Raw genomic sequence first — 22,074 nt, 5'->3', positions numbered from 1 at the left:
ACTGCTTTACACAGCAAAGCATTTAGACAGATTCTCTACAAAACTTGCTATGGTTTACCGGTGGAACAATGACCCACCATTTGTTTTCAGAGGCCACATTTAGACTTCAAATGGGACTTCACAGAGGTGTGATTCCAGGCCACAGGTATATGGTCCTGAGGTACATTAATATCTATCTTCTAGTACCTTAACTTCCAACACTAATGTCATGTGCAGGCTTGTCTGCTGTATTATGTCCCAGCTCCAAGAGACCTGTCCCCTGTCACAGCAAATAATACCTGCATTCATGTCCTCATGAGTCCCTGGCACACCTTCGTAACTATGGACTCTACCTTGGGCAGGTATCTGAGGCGTCTGGGATCCATAGAGTGAAAGGATGGAGTCCTTAGACAGCTGTTTCTTGCCTGTTTCTTCTGATTTGCTCCCTGGCTCTGGAAACAGGTTCAGGTTTTCAGGAACAGAGCCAGCGCTCCCAGCAGTTGGCATGGAACCTACAACCTTAAGGCAGAGGGCAAGGCAAGAATCAGAATGGTCCTCATGGGGGGGGGGGGGTCTCTGTGATCACCTCCTCACCTTCTGCTGCTTCTCACCTTTCCGATAAGAACTGGAAACTCACATTAAGACAATATCTGACGTTTTTATCATTAAATATCCCAAAATGTGATAGCTAAGCTCTGGTACAATTCTATGTTCTTCTGCAAAGTGATATGATTTGGTAGGAAAAAAAACAAAACTACCCATAAATGACAAAACAGGGAGAACTGATTTTAGATCCCAGTGTGCCCATTTACCCATTGTATGACCACAGGGTAGTCCTGTAACTTTTCTGAAATGTTTCCTCATCTAACTATATCTCCTTTGTGGGGTTCTGAAGATTTGACGTCATTAGTAAAATATACAAAAAGCTATACAAGAGATACCTGGCGGGCTGGGGATATGGCCTAGTGGCAAGAGAGCTTGCCTCGTATACATAAGGCCCTGGGTTCGAGGCCCCAGCACCACATATACAGAAAACAGCCAGAAGTGGCGCTGTGGCTCAAGTGGCAGAGTGTTAGCCTTGAGCAAAAGGAAGCCAGGGACAGTGCTCAGGCCCTGAGTCCAAGGCCCAGGACTGGCCAAACAAACAAACAAACAAACAACAAAAAAAAAGAGATACCTGGCATGCTGCTGCAATACTGCAGGCATCACATACTTGATAACCATGACAGTTCAAGTCTTTCATGCTGTCAGTACCTTGGCAAGAGCTCACACTGAAAAGCTGACCCAAAGTATCAGCCTTTATAATACGATGACTTCCATTTAAGTCCATTCAAAGAGCCACACTTTGGGGGACAGGAGATGAAATGGTATAAAATAATAATAGTAAGATGTGACTGAGATGAAACAGCATTAAGAGAAGAATCAAGGAAATCCAAGTCCAGTTCCACAAAAAAAAGCACAACTCAGTTTTGTGATGAAGTGATCATGCTTTCTAGAATGTTCTTTAATCCTAAAAAGCACAGAAGACTCACCTTTCTGGAAACTGAAGAAGGGGATGAAACGGAGGCCAAAAGATCTAAATCCTTCTCTAAGGTATTGCTGGTCTTACTATTTGTAATGGAGCAGGCCACAGGAGCATCTAGAAATAGAGATGAAGTTAAAATGCAGCATTGCTTAGTAAGACCACACCTTTCTTCTATTCTAAACAACAAAGTGGACAGACAAGGTCTACTGCTCCATTGGAAGCCTAGAAATCTAGTCTTCTGGACTCACATAGCTTGGATGGGACTTCTCAAAAGAAGTCTCACCCGCATTCCCAAAGGAGCTCTGGGGTAGCTGATAGCCTTTGCTGGTAGGCACAGGACAGAAGAAATCCAAACCAAAAGGCTCAGCACCACAGCTGAGACAGGGCTGGCTCCCTGTTTGGAATTCATTTTCAGAGAATAATGAAAGGTACAAAAATAATACAGTTAAATAGCCAATAACTTAAACCAGCAACAATGGACTAAAGTGCAGCCACCAGTGCTGAGTGGGGTAGAAAACAGGCTTGCATCCTGCAAGTGGCAAACAAGATTTGAAAGAGAAAATGACCATAAGGTAACAGGTCATTTCAGAACTGATCACACATGGAAAATTAAGGGATAAGGACATAAAAATAGAGTACAGGAGAGAGGCAAAAGGCCTAGAAGTACTTTCTAGTGAAAATGCTAATGTTTATTGAGTGCTCAATGAGCCAGAAATAGGACTAGAATTTTTATTTTATTGTCCGTCGTGGGGCTTGAACCCAGGGCCTAGGCCTGACCTCTTTTGCTCAAGGTTAGCGCTCTACCACTTTGAGCCACAGTGCCACTTCCAGGTTTTGGATGGTTAACTGGAGTTAAGAGTCTCACAGGGACTTTTCTGCCTGGACTTGCTTTGAACTGCAATCTTCAGATCTCGGCCTCCTGAGAAGCCAGGACTACAGTCATGAGCCATGGGCACTGGCAGGACTAGGAGTTTTAGCAGTATTATATCACTTAATTCTTTCAACAACACCTTGGAAGTAGAGTCTGTTATCATCCTCACTGCACAGTTAGGAAAAGTAATACAGAGGTGGAAATGTGGCTAGTGGTAGAGTGCTTGCCTAGCATGCATGAAGCCCTGGGTTCGATTCCTCAGCACGACATAAACAAAAAGCCAGAAGTGGCGCTGTGGCTCAAGTGGTGGAGTGCTAGCCTTGAGCAAAAAGGAGCCAGTGCACAGGCCCTGAGTCCAAGCCTCAGGACTGACAAAAAAAAAAAAGGAAAAGTAATATAGATAAGTTAAGTAAATCACAAGGTCACATAGATAGCACATGGGGACTCTGGCTCCAAACAACTGCTCAAATGTTAAAGAATAACAGGAAGAACATGAGGATAACGGCAGTAAGAAGACATACACTGGAATCCCACCTCTACCAACCTTCACAGGTCTCTGAGTATTCATCAAATGTACAAGATAATGAGAGTTGAAAAGTCTAATTCTTACCAAGACCCAACAAATCCATGACAGGTGCTGTGGATTTCGGGGAACTTTTCCGAGGTAGCTGTGGATCTTCTTTTTTCTGCGGCTAAGGTAAAACAATGTTATTAAAAAAAATCAAGCAGGTGTTTTTAGCTAGCCCCCCACCCCCAGCCTCTTCTACTGTAAAGCCACAGATATTCTTGTGGCTGGCGTTATTCAAGGACAATTACCAAAGAAACAAGATTCAGGAAGTGCCAGCTATTATGAGTGCTTAAACAAGAGCTGCAGTGAAAAACAGGTGTTGTCTGTACTTGGCTAGCCTTCTGGACAGGAGGTACCTGCTCTTCCTGAAACCAGAACAACCACTGACCAGGGGATCCAACAGAAACAACAATTTTTGGTCCCGGGAAAATCAAGTATAAAAGTAGGTATCTGATTATATAAGAGTCAACAGCCAACAAATTTCCAACAAATTTTTGGTGTCTCACATCTGTAATGCTTGGAAGGCTAAGATTTGAGGACTGAAATTCAAAACTAGCCAGGACAGCCAAATCTGAGAGATTCTTATCTTCAATTAGCCAGCCACTACTCCCTCCCCCCAAAAAAAGATGAAAGTGGAAGTGTAACTTAAATGGTAAAGTGCCAGCTTTGAGCAGAAAAAGCCAAGTAAGTGAGAATATAAGGCCCTGAGTTCAAGCCCCAGTACTGACACGTAAAAACAAACTAAAGATTCCTAATTTACTTTTCCACCATTCCTAGCAACTATGTCTAGAGACAACGCATTTCAGTGATGATTCAAAACAAAACAAAAAAACTCCTTCTTAAGCAATAGTAAAAAAAAGTCCTCTCCCAGGACTCTTAAGTTTTTACTATGAGATCTGCAGTGTGTCCTGGAAAAAGAAGTCAGTATGGCCTGACTTCTGACTGCTTTTTTTTTTTTTGGCCAGTTCTAGGGCTTGGACTCAGGGCCTGAGCACTGTCCCTGGCTTCTTTTTGCTCAAGGCTAGCACTCTGCTACTTGAGCCACAGTGCCACTTCTGGCCATTTTCTATATATGTGGTGCTGAGGAATCGAACCCAGGGCTTCATGTATACAAGGAAGCACTCTTGCTACTAGGCCATATTCCCAGCCCCTGACTGCTCTTAACTGCAGAAGGAAAGTGAGGTACAGAAGTTCTAGCAAGAGAAGAACTAATGTAGAGGTGGAGTCTGTTTGGAAGGTGTCACACAGATGTGGCATTCTGACATGAATGTACAGAGAGAACAGATGCAGTCCCAAGCCCCAAAGAGAAGTGGCAAAGAACACACCAAGCTTCAACAGGCAATGGGGAACAGAAATGGCAGCAGGCAAATTGATTTGCACATATCAGGTGCAATGATAGAATATGTATTGCCATGTACACACATAACTAGCCATTAAGCCTTCAGCCCTTTTCGTCCTCACATGTAAACTCCCCAAACCATCCATCCATATAGTCAATCACGTTCCCACGTACCATTTTCACTTTCTCAAAAACAACAGGTTCCATTTTTTTCTCTGGAGCTGCTTCACTCCCTCTTTTCCACTTGTCATCTTTCTCTTTCTAAAATGATTTTAAAAGACAATGAAGGTCTTAGCATTAATATGAGGGGAGGGGGAGGGGATGGGGAGGAGAGGGGGAAAGGGAAGGGAGGGGAGGGGAGGGAAGGAGGGAGGGAGGGAGGAGAAAGGTACTTAGGAATTGGGGATTACTAATATCTTAAATACAGAACAAGGGAAAGAATTCACTGATGGTTTGCCTTGCCTATACTTAAGGCAAAAGTTTCTGCTTGGTATTGTATGGTCTTGACTCAATAAGTGGCTTTCTCTACTTTTGCATGTATTAAGTTGTGGGTTGGAGTATTTTTTTTTTTTTTTTTTTTTTGCCAGTCCTGGGCCTTGGACTCAGGGCCTGAGCACTGTCCCTGGCTTCTTCCCGCTCAAGGCTAGCACTCTGCCACTTGAGCCACAGCGCCGCTTCTGGTCGTTTTCTGTATATGTGGTGCTGGGGAATCGAACCTAGGGCCTCGTGTATCCGAGGCAGGCACTCTTGCCACTAGGCTATATCCCCAGCCCGGGTTGGAGTATTTTGATACTCCATTGATACTGCATTTTTGGTGTCTTTTTTTTTGTGTGTGTCAGTCTTGGGGCTTGAACTCAGGGCTTGGGCACTGGCTGTCCCCAGCTCTTTTGCTCAAGACTAGTGCTCTACCACTTAGATCCACAGCGCCACTTCCAGTTTTTGAGTGGTTAATTGGAAACAAGATTCTCATGGGGACTTTTCTATCCAGGCTGGATTTGAACTGCAATCTTCAGATCTCAGCCTCCTGAGTAGCTAGGATTACAGGTTCCCTGATCTGATTACTAAGCAAATTATTTATTATAAAAACGACTTGAAAGATTAAGTGGATGCAGGTGGTTCACGCCTGTAATCTTAGTTTCTCAGGAGGTTGCGATCTGAGGAACCATGGTTCAAAACCATCCCCTGGCAGGAAAGTCCATGTGACTCCTATCTCCAATTAGTCACTAGAAAGTCTGAAATGGAGCTGTGGCTCAAAGTGGTAGAGTGCTAGCCTTGAGCTAAAAGAGCTCAGGGATAGCACCCAGACCCTGAGTTCAAGTCCTACCAAAAACATGTATGTATATAATTTAAAGAATTACAACCAACCCTAAAGGCATTGATGTCCAGACTTCGGTCCATGTATTTCTTCTTCTCATATTTATCTCGAATAAACCCCTCAACGGCTCTGCAAAAAAGCTTATTAAGGATGAATCAAATAAATCTCTCCAACAGTAAGAATATACAAGGTTAACTTGTAGTCCATGGAGTCCCTACATGACTCCTGTCTCTTCATGTGCAGTTTATTTGGTTACCACAAGGAATCATTATTTCCTGATTTCCCTTTACAGTGATGACAACCTTCACACTGACACCAGAGGCATTTATGGCCATTCTAGAATATAGAGAAAGCAGACAATGATCTGTTTTAAAGCCTCTAGATCAACGGACCTCAAACAAAGACAACCTAAGTACCCATCCAAAACATAAACACTGTACAAATTACTTAACAGATAATAATATCTTTTAAAAACATAAACACTTCTTTCCCATTGCCATATTCTAATCAGTAGCTCTTCTGTGGGACCCTACACCTGCATTTTCCAGATTCTACCTGAACTCACCAAAAGGCAAACTCAACATGGTAGTCCACAAACTACATCTTGAGAAACAAGTTGAGGTTTGGTTTGTGTTTAGGGTCTATTTCCTGTTCAGGGAATAGAGGAAGAACCTTATTAATAAACTGATCACCAATAGTTAATTCTCCCCTGCCCATTTTGGGTAAGTACTCTACCACTTGAGCCATTTCTTCAGCCCAACAACAGTTAATTCTTTTACGTAAGACATAAAGAGGCAATAAAAATGAATGGCAAGATGGGTTTATACCTGTAATCCTAGCTACTCAGGAGGCTGAGATCTGAGGATCAAGGGTCAAAGCCAGCTGAGGGCAGAAAGTCTGTGAGACTCTCATCCTCAATTAACACCAGAAAAACAGAAATGGTGCTGTCACTCAAAGTGGTAGAGTGCTAGCCTTGAGCTTTAAAAAAAAAAAAAAAAAGCTCAGGGACAGTGCCCAGACCATGAATTCAAGCCCCCAAAAAGGCAAAAGAATAAAAAAAGAAAGAAAGTTTTGCTAACTGCTAGGGTTCAAGAGAATACAGCAAACTATTTTTAAATCACATTAACAGTTTCAGATATCTAAATTTTCCATTCCATTTCATGGAAAAATTCATAGTAAACTCACTGTGGTCCTAATTCCTGAGTTATCCCCATCTCCAACAATTCCAACATCAGTAGGTATACATGTGCTTCTTCTGTCTTGGTTGCAGGAGAGAGGAAAACTCAGGCCTTTCACTAATCCACAGGAAGTGGCCCAGGCAGACCAGAGATCTTAGTCTTGTCTAGCTCTCACCAGACATCAAAATACCACTCAGCCTTCTAAATTGCTCCAGAAAAGATACGGGTCTATCTGAGGTCGTCGAAAGGTCTCAGGAAGATAGGCTTCATAAAGTCGGTTTGCCTTTCCGTTCCCCATCTCTTGCATGCACTGTAATCAAAGACAATGTAGAAACACAGACTGTCAGATCCAAAAGGAAAAGCTTCTCATCCAATTCTTACATTGTAAAGTACAAAGAATCACGTCTGAACAACAGAACCAAGATTTAAGCTTATGCATGGCTGGTTTCTAATACATGATTCTCTCTATCCTACTAGGAATTCCCCATCAATTGCCCCCAGAGCAAACTTTCCCCTTTTTATGAGTTCTTTTTAAGAAAGGATTTGTCAGCCAAAGTACATTTAATTCAGTAATAATTTAACATTACATTTGAGAATCCAAGATACATAGCTACCAATCAAAATGTGTATCTGGCAGGTAATAATGGGCATTAGTCTAAATTTTTACTATTAATTAACCTATTCAGCAGCTCTCTTACCAACGAAGGTATGCTTCCCATTAGGCATTTGAAACACAGCCCTTAATTCAGTCTTGCCTCAAACCTGTAATCCTTCTGCCTCTGCCTCCTGAGTGCTGAGATTACAGGTATGCACCACCATACCCAACTCTAAGAACTTTTTCTTTTCTTTTCTTTTCTTTTTTTTTGCCAGTCCAGGGGCTTGAACTCAGGGCCTGGGTACTGTCCCTAAGCTTCTTTTGCTCAAGGCTAGCACTCTGCCACTTGAGCCACATTGCCACTTCTGGCCTTTTCTGTTTATGTGGTGCTGAGGAATTGAACCCAGGGATTCATGCATGCTAGGCAAGCATTCTACTACCACTAAGCCACATTTCTCAGCCCACCAAGAACTTTTTAAGTCTTCTAATCCCCCAAGCCCTCAAATTACATACCTCTCTGTCATATAATCTCCTTCATTAGATACAGTAATGTGCAAATGAAAAATGCAACTTGTCTTTTTAGAACTTTAATGATCCATAAATACAAATTTCTGAGCTGTTTCTCATAAAGAATAACTTCTTGCCAGGCGCCGGTGGCTCACATCTGTAATCCTAGCTACTTAGGAGGCTGAAATCTCAGGGTTGTGGTTCAAAGCCAACATAGGCAGGAAAGTCCAGTTAACCACCAGAAAACCAGAAGTAGTGCTGTGGCTCAAAGTGGTAGAGCTGAAGACCTCAGGAATAGCGCCCACACCGACAGTTCAAGCCCCACAACCAAAAAATAAACAAATGAATAAAAAGAACTTGTTATTTCCATCACCAATTTTTGGGAAACTTCCCTTTCTACCTCCCAAAAGAGGACAGGAGTTTTAATTAAAGAGTTTCAGTGTAGGAAGGGAATAAAGCACAATGAAGCTACATCAGGCACAGATTTAGGCTGGCTGGATCATTAACTTATTAAATGCCTCTCTCCCAGTCCACCCATCTAAGCAACAAGCAAGATTCATATGTGTATTTTTACAGTAAAATGTTGGAATATATCGATTTGAAGGTGTTTGGGTTTTGTTTTATTCTTTGGCAGTACTGGGGACTTAATGTACACTAGACAAGTACTATATTACTAGCTAGCAGGGATTTTTGTTTATTGTTAGCTTTTTTTTTTAAGTGACTGCCTATATCTGAAACTACAAATATTAGGTTTGTAAATGCCAAGAGTATTAAAAAATAATGGGAAGTTCCCTCTTAATGCCTTAATGAACCTATGAAGTCTTAGGTCATAATGAAGTCTTAGACCACAGACGGTTTGTAGTTTTGTTTTGTTTTATTGTTATTGCTTTTCATGCTAGTCTTGGAGCTTGAACTCAGAGCTTGGGTGATGATTCTAAGCTTTTTTGCTCAAGGCTGGCATTCTACCACTTGAGCCACACCTCCACTTCTGGCTTTTTGGTGGCTAATTAGAAATAAGGGTGTCACAGACTTCCCTGCCTGCAATGGCTTCAAACTGTGATCCACAGATCTCAGCCTCCCGAGTAGCTAGGATTATAGGCATGAGCCACCAGCACCCAGTTATTTGTATTTTGAAAGAAATAAGATGTAGGTAGAAAGACAAAAATTTCTCTATTAAGGTATAAGAACTTGACCTTTATGCTCACACTGACTTTCCTTGAAAGCTACTTTTACATGGCTATATGGGAGCAGCTGGCTCTTGGTTTAAGTACCTGAATCTGTTCTTGAGTCCACTGGTCGAGGTTCACTGATTTTACCCTGGATATGTGCACCCCCAGATTCCTGTGGATTCCAGCACATCGAATGCAGATAAACACACCGATGTTCCAGGAGGCCCATCGTGGTCCTGTGAAGGTCAAGAACAAGATAATCAAGTACAAGTTACAACAATAGTCAAAGGCCCAAACTGTAACATTTAGATTATAAAGCAGAATAATCTGCTAGAACAAGAGTGAAAGAATATTTACAATCATCTTTTATTGTTTTCAAGAGTACACATGGGGACTGTTAGAATATTCATAGTTATGCAATAATCAGTACTAATTCCAGAACATTTTTATCACCCAAAAGAAATCCCAAACCTATTAATAGGTACTCCTCAGTAGTCCCAAACCTTACCATCCAACCCGTGGCAAGTTCTTATCTCCATTCTATGGATTTACCAATTCTGGACATTTAATAAAAGTGAAATTATACAATAAGTGGGCATTTGTGCATAGAACAGTTTTATAGAGTTCTGATGAGTGTTGAAATGCAGATGCTATAATACAGTGCTAACTGTAGAAAAATTCTACGAGAACAGTGCAAAGTCTTGTGGAATTCTACTTAGCCCAGCACCTTATATGAATAGCCCTCCTTCAAAAGACTTTGCAGGGTGGTGGGTCTGGATTCAGTTTTCCTGGTAGGAAGAAAGATACAGATATGGCAGGCCAGCCAAAGGCTTAACCTGAAACCAAAGACTTTATCCTCTCCTCCCCTTCAGACCTATAAAATATGCATCCACATTAACTTAATGGGATCCTCTCTTCTAGGGCTTGTGTCCTTATACTTTATCCTACCACAGAATTATCCGGATTCAAAATTGCTAAAGAATCCAATTATTTTTATCTTTATTGAAACAGAAAGCTCATGCATGAATTTTAATAAACTGTTATAGAATTGTCCCTATTCCCTGTCAACTTTGCTCATTGTAGTAATGATTTGGGAAAATTCTCAAACTCCTCGTTATAATTTTTATATAGGAGTGACCTATTTTTTACATGACATTTGACAAAGACTGAAAAATCTAGAATATTTCCTTCTCTATCATTCCACAGAAATTTACTACATAAAACAAGCATAATATCAGAATTTGAGGTTGAAACACAAATGTGAAAAGACACTAATTGATTTTCTACCAAGATAAACAGTAATAACACTTCTTGGTTTTGGAATAACACTTCAGCTCTATGGGACACAGACAATTATTTGGTGTGTAGAATTTTGAAGATTTTCTTGTTAGCATATATTAGTTTACTTAGGGAGTTACATTATGAAATATCCATACATATAATGTACCTTGATCAGTCGCTTATGGATTTGTTTTTTGCGGTACTGGGGTTTAAACACAGCACCTCATGCTTGGTAGGTACTGTACTGCTAAGCCATGCCTCTCACCATTTTAAGTGTTAGTTACTTTTGAGATAATGTCTTGCTTCCTGCCAGGGCCTGTATATGGACAGTGATCCTATTTTATGCTTCCCCTGTAACTGGAATTTGGCTTCTTCCATTGAGATGGAGTCTCAAGGATTTTTCTCTCTGGGCTGGCCTGGAACCTTGAGGCTCTGAATCTCAGCCTCCTATGTAGCTAGAATGACAGGCTACAAGCCACTGTGTCTAGCTATTGGTTGAGAAGGGGGTTTTGTGAACTTTCCTGCCTGTGCTAGCTTTGAAGCGTGATTTTCCTGATCTTAGCCTTCCAAATAGCTAGGATTACAGGCATGAGCTACTAATTAATGCGTGGTCAGCCTGTGGATTCTTTTTATTTTTGTCTTCTTGTGCTGGTCCTGGGGTCTGAACTCAGGGCCTGGGCTCTATCCCTGAGCTTTTGTACTCAAGGCTCTACCACTCTGAGCTACAGCCCATTGCCTAGCCTGTGGATTTTGACAGAATTATTAAAAAATTAATGCTAGAAATTTTGTGGCAAAAATTATTAATATTAATTTGAATCCACAGTCATTATAAGCATATAATTTTTTGACCAAAACTAATGCTCATTTACAATGGTTAAATGCAGAAGTCAAATCCTTCCTATCACCACTAGGTGGTGGTCTCTGCTTGAAATGTTATCCTAATACTTTACTGCCATTATCTTGGTAGGCTCAGGTTTATCTTCTTAAAAGATCTTTAATCCCTTCAGACCCCTAGGGTAATTTGCATAGTTTTCCATAAAAATAATAAGCATGTAAAGTGTCACACTTCTTCCCTGTGGTTGGATGTTACACAAATGCAACAGAAAGAACCTGAACAACAACAAAAAGGCAATATAACTCATTCACATGTATACCCCAACACTCTATTAAACACTACAGAATGCTGCTTTATAGATGGGAATATGAATTCAAATGTCAAAACCAAAACTGACTATCAGAAAAATTTATCTTGGGTCCAGTATCTTCTGTTTTTATTTATTTAATTTATTTATTCTTTGTTAGTCCTGGGACTTACGCTGAGATCCTGGGCACTGTCTGGTTAGTGCTCTACCACTTGACCTTCAGCTCTAGTGTTTTGGTAGTTAACTGGAAGTAAGAATCTAATGGACGTTCTTGTCTGGGTTGGCTTTGAACCATAATTCTTGGTCTCTGCCTCCTGAATAGTTTAGGATGACAAGCATAGGCCACTGGCACCCAGCTATATATTTTTTTATATTTTTAAGGTATGTAACACGTTGTACAGGAACACAGTTATTATAGTAAACTGGACCTCATTTCAGTCTTGTAGAAAATATGAAATTTTAGCCGGGCACTGGTGGCTCACACCTATAATTCTAGCTACTCAGAAGCTGAGGATCGCAGTTCAAAGCCAGCCTGGGCAAAAATGTCCACGAGACAGACCTTTAACTGCAATAAAATACTCAGAAAAAGCCAGAAGTGACTCAAGTGGTAAAGCACTAGCCTTGGGCAGAAAGAGGCTCAGGGATAGCACCCAGGCTCTGAGTTCAAGCCCCAAGACTATATATATATATATATATATATATATATATATATATATATGAAATTTTAAGTAATTGCCTTTATTTCCCTCAAAATATTCTTTCACAATACACTAATCTCCCCCTCCCCCGACCTGTGCCCCTCTTCTGCTATGTACCTTGTCATGGTGTTATACAACAACCATACACAAAGGAAGAGGCCTGCATGGCCCAAGTAGGTACTGGAGTCTACAGCATTAGTATTGCTGCCCCAAGGCCAGCCTAATATGGCTGGTATATTTGAAAAGATCAGCCAGGGGTTTACAAGTCATTGGCAATTTAAGCCAAGGAGAACATGAGAAAAACACTCTCTTGAAATTAAGTTGAAAATGGAAAGAGAAGCTGACAGGCAATATTCTGAACAATTTTGAAAACAAAGGGGACAGACAAATGTCAAAAACTGATAGTGATAGCACAACCCTAGAAACAGGTCACAGTGGTGTGAACATATTCAACATGAGCCATAGGACAGGCATTGTGTGTACCAGAAGTCACATACAGTCACTCTGTACAAAGAACTCATGAAAATGAGGAAAGTACCTAGATCTGGCTGATCAGTCAAGAAACCATAGTAGAAAGTACCAGTCCTGTATGGAGAAATCTTGGCTCAATTGGACAAATTGCATGCATTCTGACAAGTCTCTCTAGGACTTGTTTCTCCACTTGTAAAATGGAAAATATGTAATTGATATTCAATTTATACTCAACTCCTGGACATGTCTATATGCTGAGTAACTACTGCCGCTCTACTGTAAGTTTCCCTTGCTAAAACTATTCTTATCACCAAAGCTGGCAGGACTAGTGGGGCTCCGAAGAACACAGTTACAGACATCTTCAAGCTAATGTGATAATTACTGTTGTCTAGTCTCTAATCTGTGGAATTCCAGACAAATAAAATGTCTAGGAGAAAACCACAAATAAACTGATGGCTATCCATATCTTGAATTGGATCTGTTGGAAAGTTTTTCAACGGTCAGGGTAAGACAGAGGAGAGACAAATCTCTTCATCTTACTTCTAAAGTCTGTTGAATGTACCCAGAAATTTCTAAAATCTATATTTCTACCTAGATCGTTTAGCCTCTCACCTATAAGTATTCTTTCTCTTGGTACTAGTTATTGGTACTCCATCTGTTAAGTACCAAGAATATAACAGCAGAGACAATCAAGATGAGATTTTTTTTTTAATTTCAAGGAAAGTGTACTACAAACCTTCTGTGTAGTCTCAAACATAGAAGTAAAAATGTAAATTGGTATGAATTTCCTAAACAGCATATTTCAAACCAAGCTCTCAATCTCTCTAAATGTGGTGACATAATTTCCCATTCTTCTCTACCCATCAGTTATACCCCACCCATTCAACTGCATCAAACTTTTTCCTGGTACTGGGTGTTAGGGCCTGGATGTTGTCCCCTAGCTTTTTTGCTCAAGGCTGGTGCTCTACCACTTCGCCTTACCACCTTTCTGATAGCTAACTAAAAGTAAGAATCTCATAGACTCCTGTCTGGGCTGGCTTTGAACATGATCCTCACATCTCAGCCTCCTGAGTAGCTAGGATTACAGGTATGAGCCACTGGTGCCCAGCTCAAAACACTCTTATTATCTCATTTTCTGTCAGATCTCAACATGACAAATCTGTAAAACTGTCAAGGAATGTTTTCATCTTTAAAACCTCTGTCCTTCAACCCCACATCACCATGACCACAATATCTGCCAAACCAATAGCCTTTTTTCCTGCACTGTACTACTGTTCTCTAAACTTGTTGACATCATTGCCGAATACCTTTGTGATTTTGCATTCTCTTCTCCCCCAAAACTGAAACCAAATCTTCTCTTCACAAAATGGCCATCTTGAACTCTTCAAAAAGAATACCCACCTTGTCACTCTTCTACCCAGCAGGCTTCTTTCTATGACTGTTGGATTAAAGATCAAAATCTGTAACATGGTCTTCACAGTCTTATATGCCTAGCACATGCCCATGTTCCCAGCCTCTCAACTCCTAAGAGGCCAGAGTTCTTTCATTTCCTCAAGGACACCAACTAGTCCTTTCTACTTCAGGCCTTTGCGTGCACTGCTCCCACTGCCTAGAAAGCTCTTTCCCCAACCACCAACCATCGCTTGTAGTCAGGCCAACTTCCATACATCATGAGGATCTCATCTGAAATGTTTGTTCCTCAAATGAGCCTTTCCTAAGGCTCAGGATTTAGCTTAGTAGCAGAGTGCTTGCCTAGCATGTGTGAGGCCCTATGCACCACTAAAAAAACCCCACAAAAACAAAAAATCCTTTCTTTCCTCCTCAATCTGCAATGTATCACAATCTATTTTTTTTTGGCCAGTCCTGGGCCTTGGACTCAGGGCCTGAGCACTGTCCCTGGCTTCTTCCCGCTCAAGGCTAGCACTCTGCCACTTGAGCCACAGCGCCGCTTCTGGCCGTTTTCTGTATATGTGGTGCTGGGGAATCGAACCTAGGGCCTCGTGTATCCGAGGCAGGCACTCTTGCCACTAGGCTATATCCCCAGCCCCTGTATCACAATCTATTTTCCACCTTTTCTTTTGCTTCTTTACATTTTAACATGAAGAATATCAAACAAAGAAGAGCAGAGAATAATTAATTGCCAGCTTTGGAAATAACCAACTCTTACCCATCTCATTTCAGTCAAATTCCTACTCACTTTCTGTCACCAACAAACCTTACATTATAAAGATGCAAGCCCCAAACCTTACCCCTTTCACTTATATAATCTTCAGTCTGTCTTTAAAAAATAAAGAGAGGGCTAGAATTGTGGCTCAAGTGGCAGAGTGCCATCTAAGAGCAAAAAAATAATGAGTAAGTATGAAGTCTAGGAGTTCAAGTCCTGGTATTATGAACTTGTATTAGTTTTTAAATGACAAATAATGGTATAAATGTATGTATATAAATTGTAAACCATTTACCAATATTTTTGGTTGAAATTGTATAGGGTAAGTTAAAGTTAAATTGCATTCTATTAACCGATACGAGTGTATTTCTGTAAGCATAGTTACATTAAAATAAAGTTTTAAAAAACAAAAAAAAAGTATGTATATATGGTTTTTTCTCCTGCAGTGCGGGGAATCAAACCCAGAACCTCCTACACTCTAAGGAAGTTCTCTACCACTAAGCCATACTCCCAGCCCTAACAGTAAAGATATTCTAAAAACAAAACAACTGTCCAACCTTCCTTACTGGCTATCAGGTAATCAGAAGGTCCTAAACAGAACACATAAAGCCCACCAATGGCCTACATCTTCACCTGCTGAGCAAGCTTCATTCTATAATACAATACACACTCACACATAACACTTTGGCCTGTGCCATTCTTTCTCCCCAGAATGGCTTTCTCCTCAATTCCTTGCTCAACCTCAAAATTCAGCCCACATCACCTCTTTTATGAGGCCTTCCCATGGAATAAATCTTGACCCTCTTTACAAAGCTAACAGTAGTTGCATACTTTGTTCTTCTAATACTTAGTAACTTACTAAAGTCAGTAATTTACAGGACTCTTGCCCTAGTCAAGAGGTGGGAACTTCTGGCCCAAATCGTTTGGTACATGACAGGACAGGCACGTATGGTTCTCATCAGCTCTCCTTGGCTGCTCTTGGGCTGTACGTCTGCATTAATAAATCTGTATGGCCAGGTGCCAATGGCTCACCCTTGTAAATCCTAACTATTCAAGAGGCTAAGATCTAAGGATCGTGGTTCAAAGCTGGCCTGGACAGAGAGTCTATGAGACACTTATCCCCAACAAATCAAAAAGCTGGAAGTGGAGCTCTGGCTCAAGTGGTAGAGTGCTTGCCTTGAGGGAAAAAATAGCTTAGAGACAGTGCCTAGGTCCCTGGGACTGGAAAAAATAAAATAAAAATAGTGATTCTATATAGCCCATAAATGATAAGTATCCAAACAGTGCCATCAGAAACAAGGTTCCCCACCCCTTCTCCAGATATACTGCTTTCTCTAGAAAGCAAGAACCATATCCCTCTTCATATATCCTAAACGTTTAGCACAAGCTACAAATAAAGATGACACATTATAAATACTCATTAAAGGAACTCATCGATGAGCAACATAAAAGCACATCGTTTTTTCCTGTTTGGTAAAATGAAGGTAGTAGTTTTCAAGACCCCAAAGGCTTACTAAATGGGATGAGCCTACTTTGTCAAGGCTTCAGAAGCAGAACTAGGACCAATGCTTAGCAGCTGGTCTTAGCACACTCTAGTAAATAATTTTCTAACAATCAGCTATGCGAAAACAAATGCAGCATATCCAGAAGTAGTAAAATCTCTGAAGGGGCAGAGGCCAACTGGATAATTGGCTCTCAGCAGTGGTAGAGAAATGACGGTCACATATTAACCCAGTGGACAGTAAGCCTTAAGGGCCTTTATACTACTACAGTTCTAGAGATGAAAATTTTCATGTCTCTTACCAAGTTAGTCACTGTAACAACATGCAGAGCAAAACAAGGAAGAAAAGATTTATCTTGGCTCACAGTTTCAGAGATTTTGAACTATCATGGCAGGGAGGGCCTGACCAAGTGGCAGCTACATCACCGTGGCCAAGAAGTAGAATGCCTTGTGCTTGTGGCCTGCCTCCTCCTTCCTCTTTCATTCTACCTTCCCCAGCCTATGTAATGTTACCACTCACATTCAGGGCTTTCTCCCACTTCAGTCTGTAAGAGAATATCCAGGTATGCTTTTTATTACAGAGGTGTGCTTTTCTAATCTTAGAAAATCGAATCAGGTTAACAAAATTAACCATCACACTTCATTATTGACATCCAATGGCTTGGAAAGGCAAAATGAAATAATCAACTTCTGGAGCTGTCAAGCTGTTCATAAACCAAAAACACTGGATCAGGGCTGGGAATATGGCCTAGTGGCAAGAGTGCTTGCTTCGTATACATGAAGCCCTGGGTTCGATTCCGCAGCACCACATATATAGAAAATGGCCATAGGTGGTGCTGTGGCTCAAGTGGCAGAGTGCTAGCCTTGAGCAAAATAAGCCAGGGACAGTGCTCAGGCCCTGAGTCCAAGGCCCAGGACTGGCAAAAAAAACAAAAACACTGGATCAAATTCAGTTGGTGAGTCTAGAACTGGCATTGAAAATTAATTTAAATGTGATATATACATAGGAAGAACAGAAATCAATGAGCTGTTCTTTTAAATAGAGGTAGGTCAGGTCTCTTTGACTTAGCCTGTCATTAACTGGAACAAAATTTGGAAGTAAAAGTAAATGAGAAGCTGGGCTTGTTTTTGTTTTGCAGTACTGGAGATCAAACCTAGCACGCTGCAAGGAGGCAAGTGCTCTACCTCTGAGCTGTATCCCTAGCCTGGCATTTGGTTTAAGAACAAACCTTAACTTCCATCCTTATATGCCTCCATTCTCTGACCCATGCATAGAAACAGCAGCACCATCTTAAAGAGAAACTAAGCATAGCTGTGAAGAGGCATGTTTACCAGCTTGTTTCCAGCTGCACAAAAGAGATTTGTCTAGTTCCTTCTTCTAAAATACCAGTAAACAGTAACTTTGAACTTCTGTAAGAACAAACATTTTAAGGAACCATGAAACCAAAATAAGAGCTTGCTCAATCAACCTCTGCTCTCAGAAGGCTCTACAAGAGAAGTCCCTCCATCTGGGCCATCTTGCAAGAATGCACTTCCTGTTTGCCAGACACTGTCCACCTTCATACATATAAAGAAAGAGCAGAACTGAAGCTTTCTAAATGTTTGAGACAATGAAAACTGAAACATTTCTAAGGCTGAGTAAGGAAAAAAGCTAAAGAATTTAAAATTAGGACTTTAGAAATCATGGGGTCCATTTTCCCACTGGATTCTGAAAATGCTTTTAGAGGTGTCCACCTGGCTCGTGTGGTGTTAGGTCAACTAGAAACCATTGCAAAAGGTAGCTGGTTCTACCTCCATGGCACAGATTGTTAGGCTTTTCTTTTACTGAGTCTCATTAATCTCTTTTGGCACTTTTTAAAAAATAGTATTGAGATTTGAACTTAGTAGTCACATACTCTACCACATTAGCCACACTTCTAGATTATACTTTAGCAATTAAAGAATTATTAGCATACATTAATGTCACAGGTTGGGGTGGCTTTTTTTGAGGGGGGAGATGGGTCACTGGGATAATTCTATAGACAATTTTTCTCATATAGGATCTCACACTCTTTTGCCCAGGTGTTCACCTCAGATTACACAATCTTCCTACCTATGCCTCCTTTGTAGCTGGCATTTCAGGCCTATACTACCATACCCAGTTTATTGAGAGGGACTTGCTACCTTTTTGCCTGAGCTGGCCTTGAACCACGATTCTTCTGATTTCCGCTAAAACTGGGATTATAGCTGGATTTCAGGAAGAGACTCCACATTCAGCTCCTTCCTATTGCTTCTGTCTCCTAGTGCTTTCTACAACTCCTGTATTGGTTTGAAATATCAAAGTATGCAAGATAAAGATGGATGTTTGGACAGTCTAACAGAGGCAAGAAACTACTCATATATTTAACCAATATACAAGTCAAGATGAGCTATCTTAATCAAGGGTATCAGTAAAAGAACAGATGTAGCAATTAGATTGTTATGACATCAGTGGAGGTAAAGCAAAGCAATCTGACCTTCCTACCAGGTAACAGAGAAAGGTAAAAGGTTAGTGAAGTGGAACACCACTAAGTAGTCACTGATGAAAGGACAATCAAGGTGCATCTATACCTATTGCCACAGTTAGCTCCAAGTGCTTTTCTCAAAAGACATTAAAACTTGTGGGCTGGGGATATGGCCTAGTGGCAAAAGTGCTTGTCTCGTATACATGAAGCCCTGGGTTCAATTCCCCAGCACCACATATACAGAAAATGGCCAGAAGTGGCGCTGTGGCTCAAGTAGCAGAGTGCTAGCCTTGAGCAAAAAGAAGCCAGGGACAGTGCTCAGGCCCTGAGTCCAAGGCCCAGGACAGGCCAAAAAAAAAACAAACAAACTTGTAACAGTAAGAAGTCAACAGGAGGCAGACTGAAGTCTAGAAGAAGAAAGAGGCATTCTCCATTTTTCTCAGCTTGTCAGTAATGCTTACCACAAAGCAGCTACCTTGACTTTGCTCAGTCCTGGGCAAGGAAGGATGACCAAATGAAATATAACTGAAAAGAAAGCGAAAAGGAACACAGAAAGGATAAAAATCCCAAAGCAGTAAAAGAGCCAAAGGGCCAGAAAGCCAAAGGGCTCATGTGTAGAGCGGGTACAGCTTTCTTCTGCCTGCTGCTGCTTACATGATTGCTATAAACCTGAGGAAACTTGATACTTGTTCTGAACTGGTCCTGTGACATGTTTGAACATATCTGAGGTTACGTACCTGACCCAGCAATCCACAGAGCTAAAGATAAGAATTATCTAAACTATAATATTAATTAGCTTTGTGACTTTAAGCAAGTCAATTCAAGGTTCTGAGAGTTAATTTCCCTATCTAGATTATCTCTAAAAATCTGCCTGCTTAAAAAAACAGTAATGATTAAGTCTAAAATTCATTCAATTACTTTGAGTAAAGTTAGTGCTGAGTCAATCTTCCTTCCTTGGTTTATTATTGCTTATGAGGATGTATTGTAGTAGGTTGGCTTGTGACCTCTCTGTCCATCCAGCAGTAGAGGTAACTAGTTGATACTAGAGGCTCCTAGGAATAAATAAAGAGCCATCTAATTAATCAAACTCTAGTCCCCAGAAGATTTCAGGAGGAACAGGGCATGGTGGTTCTTACTTAAAAATTTTTGTTGGCTCTGGTGTTTTGTTTTTAATGTCAGTCCTGGAGCTTGAGGTCTGGGCCTGGGCATTGTGCTTGACCTTCTTTTGCTCAAGGATAGCATTTTTACCACTTAAGCCATAGCTTTACTTCCCACTTTTTGGTGATGAATTGAACACAACAATCTCATGAATTTTCTTGCCCAGTCTGGCTTCTAACCGCAATACTCAGATCTCAAGCGCTCAGCTCCAAGGTGTGTTCTCATAGTCACTGTCCCAAATAAAGACATGTAACTGGATTCCCACTGCCAATTGAACTCCAAATTTCTAAGTATGGCATAAATTTCTCCCTCATCTAGGACTTTCTATAATCAATTCTAGTTACTCCTCTACTCACTTCTATATATCAACTGTGGCATCATTTCCCCTTAAAATTGCACAGTTGCCAGGCTCTAACCACGCTGAGAAACCTAAGGAAGTCGTTCCTACCTACACATATCTCAGGCATTTTTCTGACTCAGATACAAAACAGATAGGGGGATTCTCAGTTATGGTTAAGTTCCTGATTCCTACCAGGAAGCCTCCTGACCCTAGCAAAATTCAATGTATACATATATCAAAATGTCATGTTAGCTGGGCAACAGTAATCTAGCTACTCAGGAGGCTGAGATCTAAGGATAGTGATTTGAAGCCCAGCAACAAAGTCCATGAGACTCTTATCTCAAATTAACCATCAAAAAGCCAGAAGTGGAGCTGCAGCTCAAATGGTAGACTGCTAGCCTTGAGCACAAAAGCTCAGGGATAGTGAGTGCCCAGACCCCAAGTTCAAGCCCCAGGGCTGGCAAAAAGTTCAAGGCCAGCCTGGGCTACACAGTGAGAACTTGTTTCAAAAAATAAATAAATAAAACAACTCACTGGGCACCGGTGGCTCATGCTTGTAATACTAGGTACTCAGGAAGCTGAGATATGAGGATCATGGTTCAGAACCAGCCTAAGCAGGAAAGTCCACAAGACTCTTATCTCCAATTAATCACAGAAAAAGCTGAAAGTGGCATTGTAGCTCAAGTGGTAGTGCACTAGCCTTGAGCCAAAAGGAGCTAGGGACATCATTCAAGCCCAGAGTTCAAGCCCCAAGACCACCAAAACATTAAAAACTTAAAAAAAAAAACTCAATAAAATGTGAACAGTTTTAACTCTTCACTTGACTACACAGTACCCTTTCTCAATAAAAAAGAGCCCCCTAAGCATTTATTTTACAGAGTGAAATGATGGTAGGCCCTCTCCAAGGAGACAAGTGACTCAAAAGCCCTTTATTCCCCTGTAGCTGGCACCTAAACACAATAAAAGCATCTCAGGCAAACAGAGAATCTTTTCTGAGGGGAGTAGTGGGGGGAGGCATGGCTGTAATACTTACACTTACCTTCAGGAAAGACTAGAACTGCGATCCCCAAGGAACCCCAAGGTGGAAGCAAAGGGTACAGGAACTGAGAGCAATGCTGGAAAACTTGAACAAATGAGTGAATACAGTTGTCAATGAAAAAGAGCACCAACTAGTCCATCACTGAAATTGTGCTGGAGATGCTAAATTTGCCTGTTTACTTTTAGGGTAAATTAGGTGGATAATGGCAATTTGGAATGAGAAAAATAGAAACCACTTAGACTATCAGCAGAAATCAATCCGAAGATATTCGTTGAGGCTATTAACTTAAATGTTCTCTGGAAAAGGCTTTAAAGAACATCCTACAGGGCTGGGGATATAGCCTAGTGGCAAGAGTGCCTGCCTCATATACACGAGGCCCTAGGTTCGATTCCCCAGCACCACATATACAGAAAACGGCCAGAAGCGGCGCTGTGGCTCAAGTGGCAGAGTGCTAGCCTTGAGCGGGAAGAAGCCAAGGGACAGTGCTCAGGCCCTGAGTCCAAGGCCCAGGACTGGCAAAAAAAAAAAAAAAAAGAACATCCTACACTTTCTGATTACCAAGGTCTATTATAGATAGCCTTACAGAGGCCATCCCCTCTGTTGAGAAAGCATCTTTTTGTGGAAAGCTTGCTCCAGCTACGTTCTCAACGAAGACTTTTCTTGTTCCTACTCTTGACTCTCCCAGTACTCTGCAGCTTTTCCTGAGCATTTACTTACTCATGATTGTCCTGTTGTTGTGTTTTACTTTTCC

General features: G+C 41.1%; 1 protein-coding gene across 1 annotated transcript in view; it reads right to left on the bottom strand.

Annotated features, from left to right (window-relative positions):
- The window catches only part of Smap2 (small ArfGAP2), a 43,142-nt gene that overhangs the window by 4,593 nt on the left and 16,475 nt on the right, over positions 1-22,074 (bottom strand). Inside the window, exons 2-8 of the mRNA XM_048350994.1 lie at positions 9,149-9,282; positions 7,000-7,085; positions 5,648-5,726; positions 4,457-4,543; positions 2,986-3,067; positions 1,512-1,618; positions 333-498 (exon numbers count right to left, since the gene is read on the bottom strand). Of these exons, the coding sequence (XP_048206951.1) occupies positions 333-498; positions 1,512-1,618; positions 2,986-3,067; positions 4,457-4,543; positions 5,648-5,726; positions 7,000-7,085; positions 9,149-9,282 (741 nt within the window). The remainder of the gene's footprint in view (positions 1-332; positions 499-1,511; positions 1,619-2,985; positions 3,068-4,456; positions 4,544-5,647; positions 5,727-6,999; positions 7,086-9,148; positions 9,283-22,074) is intronic.

This window comes from Perognathus longimembris, chromosome 7 (genome assembly GCF_023159225.1).
Source record: "Perognathus longimembris pacificus isolate PPM17 chromosome 7, ASM2315922v1, whole genome shotgun sequence".
Taxonomy (NCBI): domain Eukaryota; kingdom Metazoa; phylum Chordata; class Mammalia; order Rodentia; family Heteromyidae; genus Perognathus; species Perognathus longimembris.
This window is presented reverse-complemented; position numbering and strand designations above follow the sequence as displayed.